The 26,648-nt window shown below is 39.2% G+C and overlaps 1 protein-coding gene across 1 annotated transcript; it reads left to right on the top strand.

Moving 5' to 3' along the window:
- Positions 1-207: 207 nt before the first annotated feature.
- Positions 208-4,477, top strand: LOC128735522 (neuropeptide Y receptor type 2; the record flags this gene model as incomplete). Its single annotated transcript, XM_053830004.1, has 3 exons — positions 208-260; positions 2,021-2,191; positions 2,845-4,477. Coding segments are annotated over 3 exons (1,857 nt in total), but the record flags the coding sequence as incomplete, so codon positions are not given.
- Between the last annotated feature and the right edge of the window lie 22,171 nt (positions 4,478-26,648).

The raw sequence follows: 26,648 nt of genomic DNA, 5'->3' as shown, positions 1-26,648 counted from the left end.
CAAGCAGTCTAACTAGCGGAGACACCCAATTTATTGAGCTTAACGAGTAAAATTTCGTGAACGAAGCGATCAAATGCTGTCGTTAAGTCTGTGCAAATTGCGTCTACAGAAAAAAAGCTGTAGAAAATTACCTCGTTGACCGATCCTTTTCAAACTTTCAGACAATAAAATATAACCCATTAGTAAGCTTTTGGCTTATTTCTTTCATTCAACTTCAATGCCATGACCGTAAGCTCGCCCCTTTCGCTTAACTCCTTAAAAACACACACTTAAAACAAGCGCCGAAGTCGGCCAAATTTTGCCGACATTTGGACAGCCGAACGTTCGGTAAATTTTTTTATGATACCAAACGTTAGTACAGATCCGTAAACGTCGATATGCACCTACGAAATGTTCACCGAACGCTCGACTGTTCAAATCTCGGCAAATTTTCTCGAGTTTTTTTTAAGTCTGTAAGGTTCTGTACAACATCTAGTTGCAGCTTCTTCTGTACGGAAAACTACTTTTTTTTCATGTCTTCCTCAGATTTGACCCCCTGGCCCCTTCGGATGCTTCCGTAGTGCCTGCTTCATAATAGCCTAGTATTTTTCGATGGGCCTTAGTTCCGGTGGCTTCGTATCACTCCAGGACATCCTTTGAATAGTGGCATTTGTGCTGGGTGGTGAAGAACAGTAGCCCCGGAAGCTATCGGAAGTCCGTCTTGACCTAAGTCCATCATCCATGATGAGACAATGAGGCTTCGTCAGCATCTGGGTGTACTGTTTCCGGACCCGTGACTTTCCCACCGTATTCCGTTCGTCTCGGTTTGGAGCCTTCTGCACTTTGTACGCATGCAGTCTCTCTCCCGGTCCTTGGCCCTCTGAATGAAAGACTTGGACAGATCCAACTTTTTGGTCACATCCCTGACCAAAAACGTCACGCTCGTGATCCTGATCACTAATAGAACATCCATTCTGGCCGCATTTCTCTTTCCGTTCGATGCTCAGAGTTTCGTAATGTTTAATCACGTGGCCTAGCATTGACTGCACGATTCCGAATTATTTTCCCATGTCCCGATGAGAGAGTTGAGGATTTTCCAGGTGCTTGGACAAAATCAATTCGCGACGTTGCTTTTCGGGTGACGCCTTTTATTCTACTTGTCGCAAAACTGACAGCGATAAAAATACAGTGTACACTAAAGTCTTTTTTTACACGGTTTGTTTTTTTTTCGATTACTCAGCAACGGTGCAACTTAGAGACCATTTACAAACTACGTGACGAATGTCGAGCCGGTCCCAAATGTATTGGGTAATAAATGAATGGTTCCTAAGTTGCCCCGTTCTTAATAATCGAAAAAACAAACCGTATAAAAAAAGTATTTGAGTGTAAACAATACACTCTAGACTTCTTTTACCCAAATTCTTAAGAGAAAATACCCAATGAGAATGTTCTACAGCGTTTATACATATAGCTAACCAATCTTCTATACAGTTGTACAGCATAAAGCTATTATTATTGCTTTCCATCGAATACTGTAACGATGATGATGTAATACCATAGATTCCTTTCAGAATTGACTTGAAATGATCCTTTTATAATTTCTGTGCATGCGTTAGAATGTTTCCACCTATCCTAACCCATTCAGGTTGCAAATTACATATTGTTTAGGTATTCTGTTTCAGGAGATTGCTATCGTAGCCATGAACACCCAACGCAGGAATAGAGTTAAATACTATTCCGTTTGAATCTAGCTGGACTCAAACTGGCAATCGGATGTGAGTGTTTTCAATTTTATTGTTACGGAGCAAACCGGCAGCCAGCAGAGTGTGAGTTATTTGCTAGGTTTCAGCTGCAATTGACAGCCAATTAAAGCCGATCGCTTGAACAAGAATAAAATGCTTCGGAAAAGTATTAGCACCTCTGTGTACCATTTTCCGCATTGTCCGTTTCGCCGGGCTGATAAGCCATAGCCAGCCAGCAGGCGATATAATGTTATCAAACCGGTTCAACAACATCTGTTTTTTTCTTATTTTTTTTGCAGAGCACCAACACTTCAGTATCTCGTAGCTGGGTGGACCTTGAAAGTAATTCCAACTGCCGGTTCTGCTAACCGAGGAAATCGATTAGGACTTCTCGTTTTCGATTGGCATACCGATAGGGGCACACAGGCTGCTCAATTGCGGATGCTGCTGACACCAGAGCGATACGTTGCGTAGGCGGAGGTAGCCGTGGCTTCGGTTGCTGTTTGTACTGAAGTCGGTTACGATAGTGGTTGTGATAGGAAGAGAGAACTCGGTGATTATGAAATAACAAGCGTTGATATCCGGCGGATCTGCACCAGCAGCTTATTGTGTATATTACTCTGTTAGGCTACTTTGTGTGCGTGGGGTTACTGTTGAGTGATGTGAAGGTTACGACAGCTTTGCGCGACGATGGATCTACTTCGCCAGTGCGGTTCGCAGAATGGAAACCATTTATCGCGGGATGTGGATGTGGATGAACGCTAGAGGAAGTGCTTCCGAGGGTGGTGATGTAACGCTGCCGACGTGTGTCATATTGTTTATCGAGTAATTTGAGACAGCGCGTGACGGTGACGGGAGGGGGTGAATTGATAGGTGCGTGCTGGAAATGATGAGACGGGCTGTTGTTGGATGCGGCGACTAAATGGCGTTTGTAGAAGCGCCTCTTACTGTGATGTCCTTGGAGTCTTTGTCATCATAGTTCACGCCACGCTCTTGACAAACTATATATCATTGCAGACAAAAAGCACAGCCCGACAGTAAGTGTCATAAAAGTGCTCCTGAAGAAGCCTAATTGATTCGGTGAGTGTAACTTAAACCGAGAGGAACCATTACTCACCGGCAGCCGTCACGGCAGGATGGCTGTAACGGTTGCTACTTTGGGTGATAAGGTAGGCGGGACGGTTGATTTGTTGTCTTCAACGACAATGACTGCATACGAGGTCATTAGCGAAACTGTTAACATGACTTCCACTAGTGATGAAATCCGACAGAATGGAACCCACGACCTAAGGCTCTCTCCAGACCGTGATATCGACTATATTCTGACCAACGAAACCGTGCAGATACTGTTTTGTCTTCTGTACTCGAGTATATTTATCCTGGGAATATTCGGCAACGTTTTGGTGTGTTACGTTGTCTTTCGGAACAAAGCCATGCAATCGGTGACAAACCTGTTCATAACGAATTTGGCTCTGTCCGATATACTGCTGTGCGTTCTGGCAGTTCCGTTTACTCCATCGTACACCTTCCTCGGTCGATGGGTATTTGGTAAGCTCATATGCCACACAGTTCCTCTGGCACAAGGTTGCAGTGTGTACATATCCACTTTAACGCTGACCTCGATAGCGATAGATAGATTCTTTGTGATTATCTACCCTTTCCATCCTCGCATGAAACTTTCCACCTGCATCACGATCATCGTGCTAATATGGATCTTTTCCGTGGTAGTCACTTCGCCATACGGCCTATATATGCGAATGCACGACGATAGCAACGGAACGCTATCGAACTACACTCTGCTGGAGGATCGGCCCTTTTATTGCGAAGAGCTGTGGCCTTCGGAATACATGCGTAAGATATTTTCGCTTGCTACCTCGATACTTCAATTCGTTCTTCCATTCCTTATAATGGCCTACTGTTACATCTGTGTGTCAATTAAGCTGAATGACCGAGCTAGAACTAAGCCAGGCTCTAAAACCACCCGTCGTGAAGAAGCGGAACGAGATCGCAAAAAACGCACCAACCGAATGCTGATTGCGATGGTCGCCATTTTCGGTATCTCGTGGCTGCCACTGAATCTCGTCAACATGTGCAACGACTTTTACTCAGACATTAATCAGTGGCCCTTCTACAATCTACTATTCTTCATTTCTCACCTAATCGCCATGAGTTCGACCTGCTATAACCCATTTCTGTACGCCTGGCTAAACGAAAACTTCCGTAAGGAGTTCAAACAGGTTTTACCTTGCTTCGATCCGTCCCGAGGTCGCAGCACGATCAGTATGCGGCGTTCCGAACATCGAACCTGCAACGGTAATAACGACACCGTTCAGGAAACACTCATTCCAACGTCCCAGATTCTACCGCCGGCGATGAATCGTTCGCCCAATACAACCACGACTACCACAACGACCAGCGACTCCGGCAAACAAACGGTGGATTCCATTCTCCTGTCGGAAATTGGCTCACCTCCGATGTTGGCTCCTAATCCTCCGCTGCTTCCTTCGATTCAGAATCAGGAAACAATCGTTCTTCCTTCCGGTGTCCTTGAGACGCCCTTCGAGGTACAGCTCCCGGTACCAGCAAAGCAGCAACCACAACAACAAGCACAAAGTACGAACGGTGTGGGGAACGGAGGCCTAACATTGGGGGTCTCCGCCGCAAACCACCTGCGGAGCAGCAATCCGAAGCTCCAATCGCTAATACTAATCAACGACGGTACCTGCGGTGATACCAAGCAGCCCGAAATACTCTAGACTGACTCGTAGGAATAAATTCCAGCTGAAAATACGTGTATATGTGTATGTTTGATTTTAAGGTAAGTACCTGCCACTAGACAAAGAAAAAGAAAAACAAATTGATTGAGTTCAATAAATGCCACAATTCACCGCTTCTGCAAAGAGTATAGTCAATTAACTTACCAGAACATAAAACTTGCAACTCTTTCGCTTTGCTCTAGACTCCGCAGTCGGTAAATAACCTAATTGACTGAACAACATACCACAATCCTTTCTCCATGTAACCCATCAACCCATCCAGAATGCAGACCAACGTGAGAGCGGACAGTTTCGTTTGGTCCACCCGCAGCCCGGGGCGGATAACCTAATAACGTTCTTCTTTATTTGTCCTCTTAACGTCAAATTAAAAAGATAAAGTGACTCATCTGAAAACCTCCAACGATGCCGGTTGTTGGTTGGTTGACTCGACCGACTGGCTGAGCTGAAATTGCAATTGCCATTCTGATGCGAAGATGTTCCGGCACTCGTCTTTGGCGGGCGGCGGCGGCGGCAGTCTTGGCTTGTTGTGCAATCAATTTGTTCCGCTTACCGCCATGGTCGTAGTCACCGACTGCGCTAGCTTCAACAAGTGGTGGCGGTGGGAGGAAAAAGCTGACGGTGCGGCGGTATACACTAGATGGACCATTGGTGCGACGATCTGCAGGTCGTTTCTGGCATTTCACGATTTCCTTAAAAGTACTAAATTGAACGAACGTTTCCACGTAATATAACAGAAAAGTTTGCTCATCAGCTTATATTATCAGCGTTGTGCAGTTCACTGAGTTGCCAGCTGGTTGCATATTGCGAGGAATGGACGTGAATAGAAGATCAGATGTGAATTGTTTGGGTCGTGCATTAAGTTTCTATTTGGAAGCAAAAAAAACAGCTGTTCAGTTATTTAGTGTAAGTACTTTTATTGTTGCCGGTAAACTTTTGCAAGTCGGTTCCAAATGCAAAGTTTTCCGAGATTTTCGTTACGGCTGCTTTATGCAAATGCACGGTAGATGTTATTCAAAACTATTCTTTACAAGCAAGTTCGTTATTTATTCCATAGTGTTTACGGCTTCTTCGGGTTTTAAGATTTGAGATTTTAATGCAAATAGTTGCCATATAATCAGGCTTCATTTGCTGTTTTTGCTCTTTTGATTACAACGCCTCAGTGAAACAGAATTCGAAAAAGCGGTGCATAGCGCAATTGTAGAGTTAATGATTATCTACAATATTGTTGAATAAAGCGTAATTTAAACTTTTGTAATCAAGGTGCCATGGTGCTTCTACCTTATTGTCAGCAGAAAGAGCGCACTTTTTGATACCAATGACATTGCAGCATGAGTATAAGGTAATTCAACCGGCAATTGGATGGAATCAATCACTGACCGTGTGTTAAAGCCAGTAGAAGAGTCGGAGATTCTAAACTCCGGATAAACTGCTTAATCGTTAATTACTGGAGGTATCGTAACTGCAGGATAAAGCTTGGTGTATGTACTTTTCTTTCATTAAACTTCATTTATTGGTGTGATAGCATAATATAGTTTCGAATACTTTTGACGTAGGACTACATCTTACGATAAGGTTTGGATTGATATGGTGGCATTCCAAAAATCTTTCTCGAAAAGTGGTCAGGTTTTGAATATTAATAGCTTAGTAGTGGTCCCGATCGATTTTCAATATTTTTGCACTAATCGATCGGAACGTCCTCTACGCGTTGGCACAACTGAAAAATACTATTGATTCGTAGATATACACTATTGCCTAATTGAAAATAATGAAGTATGGTTCAACTAGAAATCCTCGCGTCTTGATTGGTTGGAAAAGATGTCATCAAAGTTTGAACGTATTTTTTTTTTGCAAAAATGTGACAGAAACTCCCTGTCCCAACAGGCCGAAGATTCTTTATGACTTTTTAACCTATACCAATTTGATATCTGTGCTTGGGAAATACGCTAGAAGGAAAAACCACCTCTCTTCTTCAACTGATGTTATCGTTTGAACATGTAACTAACGTAGCCCAATTTGATGTCCTGAAAGTAAACAATTTTGTTAAAGTATATAACCATCCCACTTCTTTAATCGAGAATAGTTTTTAACATTTCATTTGCTGCTTTGCGTCAGTTAATTGCCTGTAATTCTTTATACAGTTTCAGTAGTCAAGCATTACATTTAGAGTAATATCTTTCGAAAATGATGAACAAGATAAGGCAGGAGGGACTTGTGGTGATGCTAACGTTTACTGTCACTTTCTAATGTTTATTTTACCGTTAACTCAGTATAAGACAGTAACATTTTGCAAACAACTTTAATTTGTATAGTTGGTTTCAATCATGAAAATGACGGGGTCAATCCCGGCGTAGTGGTTAGCATTCACGCCTCGCACGCCGAGGACCCGGGATCAAATCTCAAACCCGCAGAAGTCACGAATGACGAATAAAAGTTACAATCTAACAAAAAAATCATGAAAATGAATAAAACCATGTAAAAAAATATCGATTGGCAAAAATTTAGATTCGTCAACCTGCAGCATTACCAAGTCATTTTAACATAACCATTTTTTATATCATCAAAATACATATATATGTAAATAGTGTTTGATGTTGTAGTAAGATTTGAGACGTTTTAACATTCATTTAAAAATAATCGAATTTTCTCAACCTGCAGCTAGTCACAACAAACCCTGCATATGATGATGCTGCATGTAGCATATATATGGGTCATTCCACGCGAAGTGTCCGAGCCCCGTGTAATCGACCTTCACGAATTTGAACCAAATTTCGCCAGAATGTTCGTTTTCGGTCAAAAAGTAAAAATCGAAAATTTGGTGCCTATCGGACATTCCCTCGATTAATGAGAGCACCTCCATTTTTAAGGAAAATACCCTTTTTTGTCAAAACCTCTCATTTTCTTTTGCTTATATCTCCGGAAGTATTGGGTTTTGAAAGACACTATTTTTACATTTTTAAAGAAAATTACCCAAAGAATTCGAGAAAAATATTATTTTCAAGCACCAGTGCTGTCAAATATTTTTAAACTCAATTTGAAAACTAAATTTACATTTTCTCTCAATGAAGACAATTTTAACTAAAAAATTTCAACTTCATCGTGTTTCGCAAATTTTTTTTACCTAAGAATCACTCATCGCCCCGAGGTATTCTTTGCCGATCCCGAGATACAGCGTTTTAAATCAAGCAATATCCCATTTTTTATGTAAAACTATAAGCAAAATAACTTTTTTAAGCAGTGGTTCCCTACGCAAAAAAATGTAAAACTACTTTGCCATGTCGGGAAAGTATTTATACAATATATAGCAAAGTTTTTCTTAACAGTGTTGCCAGCTTTTCAGTTTTTCGTTTGATTTATAGCACTAGATGAGGAAATGTTTCTTCAAAAAGGCGTAAAATATACAGTACTGGACAATATAAAGTACGCACCCGCTCTCATACTATTTAACACGCGGTATCTTTTTTATTGTCAAACATATGAACTCGGTATATTTGGACAAATTGTAGCATTTTCAATGCTTTAAACGATTTATGTATCGTTAAATATAAACATTAGCTATTTTGATCAAGCTATTGTATAGTTCTAGAAAAAGTCAATTTTTAGTTGGTCATAATAAAGTACGCACTACTAATATAATGACTGCACAACGCCGCCAACTGCATACGAATAGTTTCCTCGCCATCACACTGCAGCGAAGTGTCAAAACAAATTGTTTGTGATTGATTTTTCATTACTGGTGCGCGTTTTTATCTGGTACGATGGCAAAAAAGCAAATTTGTGAAGATATCCGTAAACTTATCGTTAAAAATCGTAAGAAAGGTTCCTCGAATAGAGAAATTGCTCGAAGATATGAAATTAGTGAGGTAGGAGTACGAAAAATATTGAAAAAATATGAGGAACTTGGAAGCGTGAAAGACCGGAATGAAAGAGGAAGAAAACGGAGGACTACAACCAGTGATGATCGCCTGATTCGTCGAGAAGTGGCAAAAGATCCGTTCTCTACCAGCCGTGTAATCCGAGAAAATACGAACTTAAATTATTCCGAACGAACTGCTCGTAGAAGACTGAAGGAAATGGGATTTAAAATGAATTTGCTCAACGAAGGCAATTTATCCGAAATGTTAACAGGTTTGTTTATTTCATATTCAATATTTGTTTTTAAGTAATATTAATTTGTATAGGATCAAACATCTTAAATTTGCTCAAAAATATATCGACAAACCTCTGGAGTATAAAGCCTCTGTATAAAACATCTTCTGAAAGTACATCTATAAAGCTAATTTTTGTTCGATCACTGTGAATAGTTATCTATTATAAATAATGAGAAAAGCATGAAAGTTTCAAGATGTGGTAAGTGCGTACTTTATTTTGTCCAGTACTGTACGTTAGTTGTTTGATCATAGCCTTGTAAACTGTTTTTTATCTCGCTAATAGGCATGAGCTTTTACCTTCCTTGTTTATTGCGTTTATTGTTGCTGGAAGACTAATATTCCCTTAATTAATGTAACTAATCATGCGGGAACTGAAAAGTTGGCAACACTGTTAAGAAAAATCTTTTTGTATACGGTATAAATGCTTTTCCGATATGACAAAGTATTTTTACATTGCGTAGAAAATTACTGCTTAAAAAAAGTTATTTTGCTCTTAGTTTTACATTAAAACTGGGGTATTGCTTGTTTTATTTTTATTTTATTTTATTAATACTGGTCTTCGAAGGTATCGTACAGACAGTTCTAATATATACTAATTCTAAGTTTAAAAGCAGTTCTTGTCACATTATAGTCAAAACAATCAGATACAACATTAAACTCACGACAACACACATCAATAGGATTATTCCTGGCAAACAAAGTACGGTGCATTGAAAGTCTAAAGAAGTCCGCTCGTCGGGTACGCCTTGGCGGGACGTTGAGTCGAAGCTGTCCTAACATCTCCGGGCTATCGACATTGTTTTGCAGGAGGTCGAAGATAAATTTTAAAACGCTGTATCTCGGGATCGGCAAAGAATACCTCGGGGCGATGAGTGATTCTTATGTAAAAAATCTGCGAAACACGATGAAGTTAAAATTGTTCGGATAAAATTATCTTCATTGAGAGAAAACTGTAAATTTAGCTTTCAAATTGAGTTTAAAAATGTTTGGCCGCACTGGTGCTCAAAAATAATATCCTTTTCGAATTCCTTGGGTGATTTCCTTTGAAAATGTGAAATTAGTGTCTTTCTAAACTTAATATTTTCGGAGATAGGGTTTATTTCTAATTCCCGTCGTAGTAAGGAAAGCCACTCTAATTTTCATCATTTCTTAGGTGGATTTAAAGAATACTCCAAAAGTTCTGCTACTGATTTAACTCAAACACACCTACCTTGCGATCCGTGCTTTTTGAATCCACTAAAAAGCGATTATTAAAGTATTTTATTGAAATTACGCAACTGATTTTATATCTTAAATTAGTCGTACCGTTTTGATATCCGTCCATCAAAATTTTTCATCGTCCGAACTAAAAATCACAATAATATTTACGAAGCTAGCGCGCTAGGACGGCATGACAAATGTTAAATTTCTGCAGGTCATGCAAGTTTTCCCGGCTGCAGAATACAATGCGTTGCGAGGGTAATTTTCGTTTTATGAATGACGGAAATTGAAACGATTAGCTGACATTTTCTTCTACGTCGCACGTAAAAACGCTAAAGTTGGCTGCTAGGGATTCTTTAATGAAACAAAGCATTCAAATAGATCTCAGCTCACTTTGATTGATCGCGTATGATAGTCAACAAACTAAAATATTAGGGAATAACTAATTTTGCATTATGTGTCATAGAAATCGCTATTTTTAATAATTTGTGTTGGATAGGACGGGAATAGGCAATTACGACGAAGCATCAACATACCCTACAAGCAAAAGAAAAAAAGAGGTTTTGACAAAATCGGGTATTTTCCTTAAAAATGGAGGCGCCCCCATTATTCGAGAGAATGTCCGATCGGCACTAAATTTTGGATTTTTACTTTCCAACCGAAAACGAACAATCTGGCAAAATTTGGTTCAAATCCGTGAAGGACGATTACACGTTTGAACTTCTTCTCGGTCACTTGGCATGGAATGACCCATATGCTGCTATAGGTAGAAAGATACTTACGTAGCCCTGCGTCACCTCGGTCATGTCTTGTAGGTACACAATCCCTCTGATTTTTTTTGACGTAGGACTACGTCTTACGGCAAGTTTTGAGATAGGGTGTCATTCCAAAAAATCGAAAAATGCGAACGTCACGAAAAATGAAAGGTTTTGAGCGTTAATAGCTCCGCGGTTTTCCGATTTATTTTCAATATTCTTACACCAATCGATCGGAAAATCTTCTAAGAATTGACCCAAATGAAGAAAAGTATGGATTCTTGATGTTGAACTATTGAAAAATTGAAAATAATGAACCTATGTTTTACCAGAATTCTCGCTTCGTGATTGGTTGGAAGATTCTTCACGATGATCTAAGCCTATACCAATTTGATATCTGTGCTTGGGAAGTAAGCCAAAACAAGTGACGAAGTCGCCTCATTTCAACAATATTTCTTAACACCGCGGCTAAACCTAGACCATTTTGATGTCCTTACTTGGGAAGTATGCCAGAAAGAGTGACAAAGCCCCCTCGTGCCAACAGATTCCTTACAAACGCGATTAAACCTAGTCCAATTTGATGTCTGTGTTAGGGAAGTGTGCCAGAATAAACGACGCAAGTTCGTCGTCCCAACAGATCGCAAATTCTTTACTGCGAGACGATTAAACCTCGGCGAATTTGATATCTGTGTTGGAAAAATGTGCTTCAGCTGTAGTGTACAGTTATAATAAGACTCTGTATGAATACGCATGCTTGCCGTTTCATTAGAAGTGTAGTGAAAAGATGTGCTGTTGATAAAATAGGATTGAATTGGTAAAATCCCTTCAACGTGGGGAACCATGGGTAATAAAAACAATCTTTAATTTCTAGCAGGCAAGCAATAGTTTGTGTTCTTGGTTTTGTTAAATTGTTTTCAAATGCACAATGTTTTGAGAATTGAACGTATGCAATGTTACTACTTTGATAAATGTTACATACAACGCATGTAGCATGTATATATGTTGCATATAGCATGTATACATGAAGAATCTAATGATTACAAGCATGAATACATGCTACTATCACTACAAAGAGGCTTACGTAGTCCTGCGTCACCTATATATGCGGTCGTGTCTTGTACACAACCCCTCTGATTTTTTTCAATTTCAGAGGCAGATAGCAGTGTTACCATAAGCGACGTAACTTTTTTTTGTCTTGTTGCTTGAGACTTTCGGGTGCAACTGGATTTAAAATCAAAGTTAAAATTGGATTAGACATTAGATTTGCAACTGGATTAGAAATTAGAGTTAAAATTGGATTTAAAATCGGATAATTTAACATAGGGCAATTAATTGAACTAGAACGTGGACAAATTTGGGCTTGACGCTTTAGTTCAAATTGAACTGAAAGTTGGACTTAAAATTGGATTTGTGGTTAGTAATTTGTAATTTGGAGTATTTCAGTCTCGAAATTTAATTTAGATTTAGACATAATAACGGATAAAAACAGATTTTGATGTTTTTTTTTAAATTGGGCTTGGCATTTCATTTGAAATTGGAACTGAATTAGATTTGAAATTAAAGTTGAAATTTGACTTGAAATTGGAATTGAAATTGTACGCGAAATTGGACTTGAAATTAAAATAAGAATTACATTTAAGCTAGACTTGTCATTGGAATTTAAATTGTACTTGAAATTGATAGTATTTAAATTTAATTTAAATTTGAGGATAAAGTTGGACTTGAATTTGAAGTAATTTGAACTTGAAATTTTACATCACACATTTTACTTTACTTTACGAAATTTGACACGAAGTTTTACTTGAAATTAACATTGACACTTTTCGTCTCATTCACGCACACGTTTTACCCCTTTTCTGCCGACACGTCGGAATAAGCATCTCTTTTGGACACACGCTTTTATTTATTTATGTACTGCGACGAGTTTTTGCGAGTGTGTATTTAGCTAACAGCTACGGTCATTGCTCTCGTTCGTCATTGCAGTCCGAGCTGCTGATACCGATTGCTCGCGAGGGCTCGCACTACCGCCCATGAGTAGAATCGAGAGCAAAGATGAAGAAGAAAAGAACAAGTAATGCAAAATGTGTATCCCAATGCGCCACTAGCCATCATGGGCAGCTGACTGCTCACGAGTTATTTAACTCGCGAGTAAGCTACGCAGGAACACAGGCTGTTTGTCAGCGAGTGTGTAGGTAGCAGAATATCTGCACACAGCAACGGTGGCTGTTTGCCTTACACTTACGTGAGCGGCGTAAGCGTTGAATGCTCTGCTTCTCATGATCTCTCGCGTGAGAGTAGGCATTGTAGGTTTCTGGCTCGATTTGCAACATTGCTTAAATTAGGCTTGAAAGCAAACTCGAGATTTAATTTGTAAATGGAATTGAAATTGGAACTTGATTTGGAATTGCTTTTACGCAATTAATATGCTTATCGCAAAAATAACTAGTAAGGCCATTGCAAATAATTTCAAAAGTTTTTGTTAATACCCCCCCGTGGAAATTGGCTTCAAAAATTAGGGGGCAAAAAAATAATTTATAAGATATAAGTTAATTTTTTTTCATAAAATCAATTGTCTGTGGGTTCTACAGCCTGAAAACCTCAAAAAATGAGTGTACGAGTTGAGTTAATGCTTCTAGCACGAAACAGAAATGGAAATTCGATCAACGGAATTTCAGAAAATTGGGCGAAAATTTTTTCTTTCGTTTTTGTCTTTTTTCGAAGATTTTTGCAAGGAAAATAATAACGTATATATTAAAAGCAAGAATAGATTTGGTTTTCACGTTTAAACTTTAAGTAAAAATACATAAAATCAATTTTTTTTGCTCGAATAAAAAAATCTCTTTGTTTTTTTGCCGCCCCCTCCTTCAGTGGCCCAACACCGGAAAGACAAAAACTTTATAAAACATTTGTAATGGCCTAACCGATTAAATTAAAACCTGCGGACTTACGGATTACAGAAAGTATGTTGTTTTACATTAAGGTGAAATTAGTCGTCATTGACTTCAAAAGCAGTTTTTTTTTGTTTGAAACTAAAATTTCTGTTCATGAAAATATATTCGCTGTGTTCAGATTGACAAAAAGAATGCAGTATATATATTTTTGAAAACAGAACCTCTGTTTTGAGCCTGAAAACTGTTTCTGAAATAGGGCTTTTCGACGGAAAGTTAATGACTACTAATTTTCCGTCAAACTTTACAGAGAAGGTGGGGTACGTGTGGAAAAATGCCATTCAAGTTGAACAATGGCTTGAAAAGCATTTCCTAGAAAAGTTTTCGAAGAACACAAATATTTTCGCGGTGAAATAACCACTGAAAACACGGGGCGCCTAAGTCATATGATTGAGGCGGCTATGCTCGAAAATATTTAAGTAATTCAGAAAATTTATTATGTTTGATCATAGATGAAGTTATCAGAGATAGCAGATAGCTGACATGCAAGAATAATTATATACTCAATAAGTAAGTTATACAAAATGTTTGATTGGCATATCAGCACACTGAATGATTAATATGATAACCAGCAACAGTTCCTACCTCGTAGTAATCATCTATTTCCAGTCAATCGAATCGCATTGCGAGTATCACTGTACTCTAGATTGGTACGGCACGAGTTTAAACCAGCTACAAAGCCTCAAACCAAGCCACCCGCTGTCGGGTGTAATTGAATCAATTTGTTCTAATTTCGTAGGAAAATTTCTCGTCATGCCGTGATTTATCAACCCGCCCCGCCTCCGACAGATTTCAGTCGACCGGAAAGGTGAACACCACAAGAGACCCATTAGGCATTAGGCACTCTCTGCTACTGTACAGCTGATGATTGTCAATTCATGAACTCTGTCTGTGCGAAACAGCAGCACAGCCACTCGGCGGTGGGTTAGCTCGTTCCACCAGCTGCTCCGGAATCAATTCGGACACTTTTGTGCGAAGCACAGTAGCACCCGGGAGACCCGTAATTGTCTGCACTTCTTCGTTCGACTTGGAAAATAGAAAAACTTGAACTTTGTCGAGCACCGAGTGTCATTGATTCCAGTCGTTGTGATTTCTCGCCCGCTATAGAATCGCTGATTGCTTTCCCCGCGTGATTAAGTTGAGTCGCGGTTGTTGGATGGATGGGAAACCAACGACAACAGACGACGACGACGATGTCTGGCGAGAATCGGGAAATGGGAAAGTTTCAAGCTTCGGGCAATTTTGATTAATAATAGAGGCATTGTTTCAGGGTTTGCGTGACGAAGGAAAGCTAAAGGTCAATGCTAGGAAGGATGGGTGTTTTAAAGAAGTTTTTTTTTCTTCAATTAATGAACCTTTTTGACGGTTAAGTGTTTTTCGAATGGTTTCAATTACGTCGATTCTAGGCATTCGTATCCCTAATTCGCCAAACAATGTAAGTCAACACTTGAGCGGATCAATCCGAGAAGGTCGAAAAACTTTTATCAAAAAGGTACACGAACTTCATCATATCTTTCAAATGTTATTGAAATTTCTTTTTGTTGTTATTGGTATAATACTTGGTGTTGTACTGAGGCAAAGAGTTTCATGTTTGTGTTATTTGTTCGTAACAGTTGCGCTCGAAATTAAGTACCTAATTCGCAATTATGTTATGTATTTTGAAATTCGATACTGCTAGTAAAAAGAACCATGCGTCTCCTTTGCCGTACATTTAATGGAAGCGCTACACCTATCAAGCAAACATCAACATCACTAATATAGAGCAAAAATAAGCTTATTACTCGAAAAGCCCTATGCAGAAATTTCTTCTGTAATCAGTAATTACTTTGTCAGTTATCACGTTTCTTTGTTTTGAGTGTCAAGCAGACATCTGGAAAGGTATGTGAACCGATTTTCACTGACTGTTATTAAAAATTGGATAGTAGGTAATTGTTCCTTTGTTAACGTGTTCGTTACAAAATTTTCAGCCTGCGACAGGCAAGCAGATAAATCCGTTTGCCTTTATCTCTTGGCCTTGTAATTTCCGTTTCCAATTTGCTGATTAAACTGTTCAATATAATTTATGCACCTCGATTTTCCAGAATTGCTGAACAAATTAATCACCATAGATCCCAGCTGTCACTGTAAGTAAGTCGTCGCAAGTTTCCCGGCTCGTGATACGGGCTATACTCCGGTGGAAAATTCATTCAGTTTCTCCTTAGATTGTCGCAACGGCCAGCCGGTTCGAGCTGCGGTTCTCGACGGGAAAAACTTTGCTCGTTCATTCTTGTCAACCACCGACATAAACACATCGTTGCACAGTGAAGCAGATTGATTTGGTGCTTGGTCAAAAGGATTTCACCAGCTACGCAGGTGTTGGAATTTTTATCTTGCTGAAGTACACAATGTTACCGAGGGTGCCAAAAGAGTGGGAAAATTTTAAATATTTATGTCCTTTAAAATTCGAAATAGTTTTTAATACAGGAAACTTTGTCCAAACTTAAGTAGCAAAATGTGTGTCGTTAGTGTGGCGTTGCCACAAGATTTCTATGGGAACATATAGTTCCTAGCGTACCGAGTAAATAAATTACATTTGTTGGGGCTGTCGTACATAGGTACCCCCGGTCTTTCGGTGTTGTTTCTGTAGCAAACCCCGATTCCCAGGAATCCAGTCAAGCTGTTGAATACGGAAAGTTGTGCTGTTGTTCACAGTCGAGATAGGGGAAAACTTTTCCTCTCACAAATCCAGCGCTCCGTCATCCGGGTACGGGAAAACTAAAACGGTGTTCAGTTTGAAATCAGTATAGAACTCATTTTTGAACTGATTTGAGTTGTGCAATCCATACATTAGGTAAATAGAACTATAGTGTAATACAGTACAACGCTGGGCGCTATGAAGCAACAAATTGCAATCGAAGTACAGTGTGTTCGCTGCAATATGACTACCTAAAACCGCCGGTCATACAGCAGCAGGTTAGCAAATATTGAGTTTCAATATGAAAGCCGCCAGAAGCTAACAGTCTGAGTATGGTGGTGTTGATACCGATATTGAACGATGGAAGAAGAACCTACTTATTACCAGTAGGCATTTCAATCTAATGGAAATGTCGAAAGTGTTTCAAACATCAATCCCGTTGCGAATGCAATTAGGGGTTCTCACACAGACAGTAACGTGTGAGCCGAACATTGTAGGCTGTACGAATTTCACGAATCTAATTGAAGCTAGAAGAGGCTTGGCACGATAAAACCAAGCAACATTGGCTTAACTACGTGATGTTAAAATCAAATTTTGTTTTGAGAGTACAGTCTTGGGATATCTAAGAATTATTCCTCCAGTTTCTTCCGTTGTTTTGACCGAAGTTGCTTACAATAAAACTCTCAAAGAAGACGTTTCACTCTATACAAAACAGACGAAACTGCTCCTGCAGTTCCATTCTGGTTTACTGTGCTTTGATTTACTACAAGTCCTGTGAGAGGATTACGCGCCTTTCATTTCTTATCTCGACATTTCATCACTTATATGATTGTTCAACACCAATCTTCGTCATCCTCGTCGGAGCTGGTTATATTTCTTTTTTATTTTCCACAAAAAATTGTTTCTGCTTTGCTCGAATTATATTTAAAGCAATTTCATATAACTGATTTTTGCGCCATCCTGACTGTTCTTAAGCTAACAAGCCGAACTGATTGATTGAACCCATTAACTGTTACACTAGCGTGTCTAAACCTTGGTAGAAGATGGGTCGCCACACTTAAGCAACACGCACTAGGCTCGTTATGCCATTGCATCGTTTTAATACAGCTTTATTTTGGTTTAATTTGAATATGATATTTATATAACTAGTCTTAACCGAACCACATTATATCGGTCTTTATTTTTTTTATTTTTCTAACGACGTATAGTACTGCTTACTTTTCTGTTGCATAAGCATAAGCATAAGCATAGGATACCGCCCGTGTGCTGCTACTCCGTTATTGACCAGGACCGATGAAAATTGCAAAATGATGGCTGGAAAAAGCATACTTGGGACAGCACGCTATTTTTCATTGTGCAACCTTATCAGGTCCCTGCATGCTAATCAATACCGACGCCGGCCACGTCCGAATGCGGGTCCTGGTGGGATGGAAAGGAATGTTAGTCCAATACTTGTTGCTACTAAAGACCAGGGAATCCTCTGCATCTTCACAAGTATTTCGGGAAAGGAATTGTTGTTAGTAGATGGGCGGAGCTAGATGGATAATGTAAGTATGTAAGCATCAGTCATATGAGACTAACCTGGATATTCGAAAATTTTCTTGTAAAGCCAGTAACTACGAAAATTAAGATATAAAAAATACCTTTTAAACAAATTTAATATAATGCCAATGGTGCTCATATACAACCATAACTTGATTTATATCGAAAAATACTATGCACATGCGGGATTTACGGCTCAAAATCCACGTAACAACTTGAACTTATCCGCGATCAGGGAAATCAGGGATGATGAAACGAGCCAATATAGTCCCTAAGTTGATAAGCATTTCCTCATGGTGGTTGTGTAAGCAACCGGCTCAGCATCTGCGTTACCACGTGCTCCGTTATTTTAGTTCTATTGGATACCGAATTTACATTCCAGAACCACTATAGCACTCTACAGGATAGTTTGAGATTCACTGTTATTGGCCAAAAATGAACTGGATAATTTTTGCGTAGACCGTTAAACCAATTTCTAATATATGTCACCTACAGTGTCTACTGTGAATAAATAATCACACTGCGATTTGCAATATCTCCGGTAAAATGGGGCCATAATTTACCAATATATGTTTTCATTAAAGAGATCACCATAAAACATATCAATCAGCTTTTGTAATTCGAAACAATCAGCAATTGAGCGAACTGCAAGGTAGATTTTGACGTCATCAGCATACACGATTTTGCATGCATGTTGGAGAAAGTATCATGCAGGCATCGTTATAATACAGCGAAAATAGCAAGGGTCCGATGTAGCCGCCCTGAGGCACGCCTGAGGTACTCGGGAAGTCGCAAGATTCGATGTTCCCCAGTTTCACAGAAAGAGAGTGGTTTTCAAGGAAAGATTTCAACCACCGGATAAAAGTAGCAGAGGAACCGAGATACTTTATTTTGGCTAGCAGTATGGTGTGGTTAACTAGAGGTGTGCGCCGGTCAGTTAATCGGCGGTGGTGGCGTAGAAATCATTTTGAGTCAGCGACGGCGGCGATACCGGCGTGACGCCGTTCGTTACCATCGGCGGCGGCGTGCATCGGCGTGCTGGTATTTAACACCATTAAAATACCGCATTTAAAATTATTCTAAACCAAGTCTTTTCAATTGTACATGTGAAGTTGAAAATAAAACAAGTCTTATTAGGGCTATATTTTGCGATTGATTTTTCAATAACACTATTCGTAACATTGAGAGGCACTCTTTGTTGTTTCTCTCTTTCGATTATTATGGCGTTTAAAATTAATAGCTGGGGTAAAATAATGTAATAACTAATTAAAATATAAGCTTGAAAGCGTGAAACAAAGACATCGACAGCGTTTACAGAAAATCGAGACAGAATTAAGTCAATCAATAGATATAGCCCTGAGTTTAAATGTAAAAAAAATAAGGTGACAGAGTTGGTACAAAACCTAAAAAAGACCACAACATATGCGTGAACTGCAACAAATATTATGCTTTTGAACCATTTTAAGTTAGTTTTTATCTCAAGCTTGTTTTAATTCAAGTTTCGTTCAAGTTGTTTTAATTTGCTTTATTAAGCATGGCACAGCATGATTTGACAGCCCCTATGCTGCCTGTGATTGATCTAGTTTAGCAGAAATTGCACATAAAACATCAATATGATGCTTGGAAGCAGAAGATCATTCTCAGTGTGCATCTACCTACTTGTGATCAAATTATTTATGATGATCAACAAAGCTAGCCACTCCTAATACAAGTCAGTTTAAGAAGAAAAGGAATGCTAGTCCGACACTTGCTGCTACTAGAGATCGAGGATTCCTCTGCATCATCCACAAATGTTAAAGGAAGGAGTTATTAATGGTAAAGTGTAGGACACGGAAAGAAACGGTCTACCTTAAAAAATAGTGGAGCTGGGGAGTGTTTCTACGCTCAGACTCGCTTAACTTCAATTACTATAGAGCCAGTGTTGGGCACCGCTAATTCGCTAACCGATACAATTTGCTCGATAATCGTGGAAATTTCGCTAATCACTAACCGCAAACTGCAAATTATCAGTCACTTTTTATTTTTGAACATATCCCAACAACTTGCATTATAATCTATCACTGTACAAATAAATGCTAATTTGTAGGGTAGAGGATCCATATTTCGCCAGGAGCCATATTTCGCCAGTTTGATGAATCCAAAGCCTTTTTGCATATTTTTAGTAGACTTAATAGAAATTATTTGACGAATTGGTAAAATTGATGTCATCAACTTTTTCATATGAAAGGGCGAAAAGTAAAACTTTTTTGCTAGTGTCTTTTGCTTTTATTTTATTATTTATGGTCTTCAGCACTTTTCTTCGTATAAATATCCCCCTTAATATAAAACTGTCAAAAGTTAGTCATCGCTTATTATAGTGAAAATAAAAAAAATAACTTTTTTGTGTTAGGAAATATAGACATAGTTTCTTCGGCAAAGTTGTAAATAATGTAAAAACAAGCAACCTTGCTGAAGAAATAAATTAGAAGAAATAAAGACAGAAATCTTTATCTAGTGTTGAATTATAGGGCATATTCTTTAAAACTTCTTTAAAAATTGGTTTTTCATACATAGCTTTTCTTAGTTGCATTTTACAAGAATACAATGTTCTAGGCAATTCTTGAAGCACTCAAAATACACGTTTTTGCAGAAGACAGCAAATCTCTGGGACCTTTACTTGCTGAGTTATCGCATATTCAAGCTTTAAATTTCCATAGCTTCACGAGCCCATGGGGTAAAATGGGGCTAGCGGATTTATGAAATCAGCACTTCATCTTAAAGCTTAAGTTGAGTACTATAAACTGGTATGAGTTCCGCTTGTTCCCAACCACCCAAACGAGAGTGTGGCAAGCATTCGTTTTATGTGTTTCGGGCTCGCTATAGGCTCGATACACGTTCATCCTTTTGTCTTAGTTGAGAGACACATGGTTTCTTCGGCAAAGTTATAGAAAATATAAAGGCAAAGAAGTATGCTAAAGAAATGACATTTCTTGCACTAACGAGTGCAGAGCTATAGAGCATTTTCCTTAGAAATTGTCTAAAAATTAGTTTTTCTCGCTTAGCTTATGTTGGTTGCATTTTACAAGAGTATATGGTTCTAGGCGATTATTGAAGGACTAAAAACACATGTTTTTGCGGAAGGTTGCAAATCTCTAGGACCTTTTTTTTCAAAGTTATCGCTTATTTAAACTTTATTTTTTCTTATCTTCACGAGCCAAAAGCGATAACTTTGAAAGGGTCCTAGAGATTTGCAATCTTCCGTAAAAACGTGTATTTTGAGTCCTTCAACAAAAAACACAAAAGAATGGACGTGTGTCGAGCCTATAGCGACCGCGAAACACATAAAACGTATGCTTGCCGTACTCTCATTTAGGTGGTTGGGGACAAGCGGAACCCGCGGAAGAATTTAAAGAATATGCCCTATAGTTCAGCACTCGATAGAGATTGAAATTTTATTTCTTAAGCGAAGTTGCTTGTTTTTACATTATTTACAGCTTTGCCGAAGAAACTATGTCTATATTTTCTAACACATAAAAGTTATTTTTTTATTTTCATTATAGTAAGCAAAGACTAACTTTTGATAGTTTTAGGTTAACGGGGATATTCATACGAAGAAAAGTGCTGAAGATTATAAATGATAAAATGAAAGCAAAAGAAACTAAGAAAAAAGTTCCGCTTTTCGCCCTTTTGGACCACTGTGCGGCAGCACGCCGGCTCTAAGTCACCGGCGGCGGCGTGTGCAAAAGTGTCAGCGGCGGCGGCGTACAGGACTAGATGGGGTTAAGGCCAAAGTGCCGGCATTCGAATATGGAGACGACATTCGATAAAATAAAAACGCTAAAACTAAGTTTAATTGTTTCATTTGATGCCCTGAAAGTTTGATGACAATCGAATAAAAACTCGAGTTTTGCGAATTAATTTTGTGTGTTGCAATTTGAGTGAGTGAGTAAAACATTCGGATACCAACCGAAAGAGCGTGGGTGCGAACTCCACCTGCAATTGAACGACCCAATATATTTTTGGCCTAAATATTGAAATTTTCATCTAGTTCATTCAGTTAATCATTCTTCGCATCAGACATTTCCTCACTCTCCAAAAAACTAATTTGAAATTGTTTTGTTTGGCAATAAGGTATACATATAAAAATATTTTCCTTTTTCCGCACATTAACATAAATTAGTAAATACTGGTTCGGTGCTGAAGAATAAAAATCAAAAAAAGCGTCAATAAAAATCATGAAATAAAAACATTTTGAAAAGTGATCTCGAACATATAGAGCAAGAGTAACGAGTTTAAATTAATCGTATTGCGGTTTACTGGAATTTAATTGGCAACCCCACTTTTGCGAATTTTCTCCCCAGCGAGTGGAGCTCTCCGCTTTACAACCACCAAGCTGCTTGAACGACTTCTGCGTTTTAAAACAATTCTTAATAGCATCGTAATCCAATCAAAGTCAGTCGAGGTAAGGCTCTGTTGATGAAGCGAAAGTGAAATAAAATCCCGACAGAGTAGCATGAAAAACCAATCAACTTCAGATTGATTACACCAAGACGAAACCAATCAGCCATTATTCTTCGGTCGTTTGGTCTCGAAGCCTTGTCGTGCTGCCCGGGAGTATCCCGAGAGCCAGGCAGTAATTCGCCCGGTACTTGTGTTGTGGATGAAGTCTGGAGTACTAGCTTACTTTGCTACTACACAGTCTGGTGCTTCTGCTTGGCTGCACTGATGAACTGGGATCAGGCGCTCTGGCTGATTTACGCCTTGGTTATTGACACAAAATCTGAAAGTGGTCGGTACCAGCAGCCAGCAGCGGTGATATCGATAAAGCACATCCTACCGAGCTTTGCATATCAATTTCACGACTCGAAAGGTATAATGAATCTTGGCGGTATCTCACAGTGACAGAGACTTGACGAGCCAAGGTAGGGGACTACCGATACCGTGACCCGTTGTTTTGTCATATTTTTCGTCATCGGTCAAATGTTGTCAGTGTTGGGGCCTTGCCGTCTAGACCGGCACATAGCGAGGCAGCACGAGCGTGCACTTGGATAGACACTCGTATCCTTGCCAAAGTATTAGGTATTGAACAAAAAATATATTTTTATATGGTGAAAAACATTTTTAATAAGATATATTCCATTTTATCTGTTATTTAAAAATAGTTCATTTCAATTTCAAATTGATTGAAACACATTTCAACTAGTCAATTTTTTCTGCAATATCAATTGAACTTCTGGGAAAATTTGCACTCAAAAGTAATTGAAAGCAAGATACTGTTTGAATGAATATATGAAGGATGTCAAACATCTACGCAGGACGCTTTTGGTATTGACTTATAAACTTTGACTCTCGTAGATGCGATGGCATTCCGGTAATGAATTTGTCTCTCAGGAAATGGGATTAGGTACATGTTCTAGCAAAACTCTAAGAAAATCCGACGGCGATAGCTGTTGCCTGTCGTTCTGGAAGAACTATTCCGGAAATCGTAAAATCAAGAGAAAATATATTTCCAACCAATGAAGCGTACGCCAAATTGCTGCTACGAGTAACTTTTCCCCGACACATCTTTCTCGTTTGCGCAATATAACTTATTGAATTTATTGACATCCCTTTTCCATGTCCATGACAGCGAAGCCCGTATCGAATTGCTCGATGGCCCTCGTAGCAATGAAAGGGGAAAACGAATTGAGTTGAGTTCAAAGTAGTTCAACTTTAAATCAAACGATTATTCCATCCGGTATTATGAATGGAATGGATGTTTGCTGAAATAGTTGGATTCGTATCCGTCATATTTCATATACCTAGAATGCCGGAAGCGGAAGGTACAAAAACAGGAAACTTCTTGCCAAGAATTTAGAGAAACTCAATAGTTTGATGATAAAAAGAATAGGTACACTATGGTAACCCTTCGTAGTACATTCCTGTTGAAAACTCAAGGCAGATTTAGGAGTCGAACGGAAGCGAAGTGCCAGCAACACGACGGTGGTTGATTTTATTTTATGACCAAACGTTTCGCCTAAACTGTGCGGCCCAACAACATTCCTTTTTACAAAGTTGAAGATTATAAATGCGGGTGCGTTTCCAGCGAAGAGATGTCAATTCTGTGCCCGGCTGTCAACATGTTGCAGAATCAAATTGACTTTCTGGAATCCCTAGATTTGCACAGCAGGAAAAGAAATTTACCCGTCGGACGGAGTAGGTACGGCATCGAAATGCAATAAAACGCCACCGAGCGATTTTGTTTACCGTTTCTTTCACTCGGAAATGGAGCAAATGTCATTCGACAATTGCGCCTCCGCCTCCGCTTTCTGCGGGTGTAAACTTAATCAATTCCATCGCGGAGCGTAGATCGGTGACAATATTTGAGTTCCATCCTGACAAAGTTTGGACTTTGTCGAATTATATCGGTTTGTATTGCTGATACTGTTGAATTGATAGACATTTGTTGTGACCGGCTCAATAGAGTAGCATTTCTATTTAGATTAGGTGAGACGTTTTGCATGTGATTCGATTTGCGCGTTGATTGAAGTGTAATGTAAATTAGGCAACCGAATTTTGATCTTCAAATATTAAGCCGAAGTGCTGATTTATAATAGAAATACCTTATACATAATTTATAAGATCCCCAAAGGTAGATTTTACATTCGAAGGAGTGGGCGGTAGAAGAAAGTGATGAAATAATGATGTTTATAGTTTCCAAACAGAGTGGGACAAAATATGAAGAGGAAAGCGGAAAATTAGGCAAGAGATGGCCGCATACCAGGAATATCTCTTGAAGGTCACCGTGTTGAGCTAAGCAGTGAAGTCAACAACCTTGGACTTTGTTTTCAAGATAATCTTGAGTGGGATAGAGCAGCCTCTCTAAAAGCGGTAAAATCTACTCCTGTCTTCATACTTTAAGGACAACATCCTCGTGCTTAGCTGAACATACTAAGATGCAACTCTTCAAGTCCTTGATTTTACCACATTTTATTTTTTTGTGATATTGTACTCTTAAACATGAGTGCTGCTATGGCTTCGAAATTGGAAGTGGCTCTAAACGACTGCACCAGATACGTGTACAACATTAATCGCCGAACGTCGGTACGTCATTTGCGGAAACAGCTTTTGGGGTGTCCTTTCCGATGTTTCTATGCTTTGAGAGCAAGCTTATTTTTGAACAAAATCATAAATCGTCGTGCCCCGAATTATCTTTTTGACAAGCTGACTTTGCTGAACATGTTACCTCCAGAATTGAAGCTGTTGAACTCGGAAGTAATGTTTAAGAGAGGCTGCTTGTTATTTTTCAACCAACAATTATTTTAGTGTAGTTCAGTTAGTCATTGTGTTGTTAGTTATTATTGTATTTCGTAATCTTATCGTGAATAGCCATAAAAAACCTTTGTCTTATGTCATGTATTTGAGTAGAATACATAAATAAATAAATAAATAAATAAATAAATAAATAAATAAATACTAAGAATGTGTAACATTCTTATAGAACAAAATGCTATATCTCCATCGACCAACATGGATTTATGCCTGGTCAATCCGTAAGCATGAATTTTCTGGATTTCACATTTACTTGTATAGCCCACATGGAAAAAGGCACTAATTGATGTGATCTGCATGAATTTAAAGGCTGCGTTCGACCGTACAGAGCAGGTGTGCTCAGGCATAGGCACGGTGCGCCTCATGAATGCCGCAGATCACAATGACCTCTGGCCATTCCTGCGCATAACAAAAGGTATGCGGCAGCAACAACGTTTTCCAGGAATCATCAAAAACTTTAAACGGAAAAGCATTCAGAACTGAGAGACCTCTGTGTCGTCAAAAATTTTCATCGTAAGTCCACCTTCTCGCATGAGCAGTTTGGCCATCACTGCTATAGACCATAAAATACCGTTGATAAAATTTTACGACTTGGCACATTTCGGAATTTTACGAAATGGCTCAATTCCTTCCAATGTGGCAGAGTTCTACGTGTGCAGCTTGACTCCTGCTTCTCTTCCCGATTCACCAACCTCTCGGGTGTATCCCAAGGCAGCAATATGGGACCACTTTTGTTTTGCTTCGCTGCTTGGAGTTGGATGCTGATGACTTGAAGTTATATTTACTAGTTCGTGCCATAGATGTTTGTAAAGGGTGTCCCTCATAAAATTGCATCACGGAAAAAGTGCTGTAGAAAATTACGCATTGGGTATTTTCTCTTGAAAATTTGGGTAGAAGTAGTGTAGAGAATATTGGAAAAAGTGGCGTCACCCGAAAAGTAACGTTGCGTTTGCGCAAGCACCTGGAAAATTATCAACTCTCTCATCGGGACATCGGGATACAACTCGGAATCGTGCACCCAACGTGATTAAACGTTACTACGAAACTCTCGGCAGCAAACAGAAGGACAAATGCGGCCACAATGGATGTTCTATTAGTGATCAAGATCACAAGCGTGGCGTGAAACCGTTGAAGCAGAATCCCAATACTTCGGTCAGGGATGTGGCCAAAAAGTTGAATCTGTCTAAGTTTTTCGTTCAGACCTGCAGACGACTCCAAATCGTGACGAACAGCAAAAATACGGTGGAAAGTCACGGGCCCGAAAACTGTACACCCAGATGCTGACGCAGTTTCATTGTTTCATGGATGATTATACTTACGGCAAAGCGGGGTTCCGGCAGCTTCCGGGACTACCGTTCTTCACCACAGGAAACTTTCAAAGTTTGCCAAGAAATACATGATTTGGCAATCCTTTCTCACACCAGCAGTAACTCTTTTAGGGTCGGAAAAGGTGCTATTGTGCAACACTTTGCACGAGAACGCCTCGTACTGAGCCTCGATGAGATGGACTGGCTTATCTAGAATTCCTCTAGGTCTAAGGGCGTTCCAGATGCTTTCGTGGCTTAGTCGGTCAAATGCTTTTTCAAAATCAAC

Source organism: Sabethes cyaneus, chromosome 2 (genome assembly GCF_943734655.1).
Source record: "Sabethes cyaneus chromosome 2, idSabCyanKW18_F2, whole genome shotgun sequence".
In the NCBI taxonomy this organism is placed as follows: Eukaryota; Metazoa; Arthropoda; class Insecta; order Diptera; family Culicidae; genus Sabethes; species Sabethes cyaneus.
The sequence above is the reverse complement of the archived record's forward strand: the minus strand, read 5'-3'. Positions and strand labels throughout refer to the sequence as shown.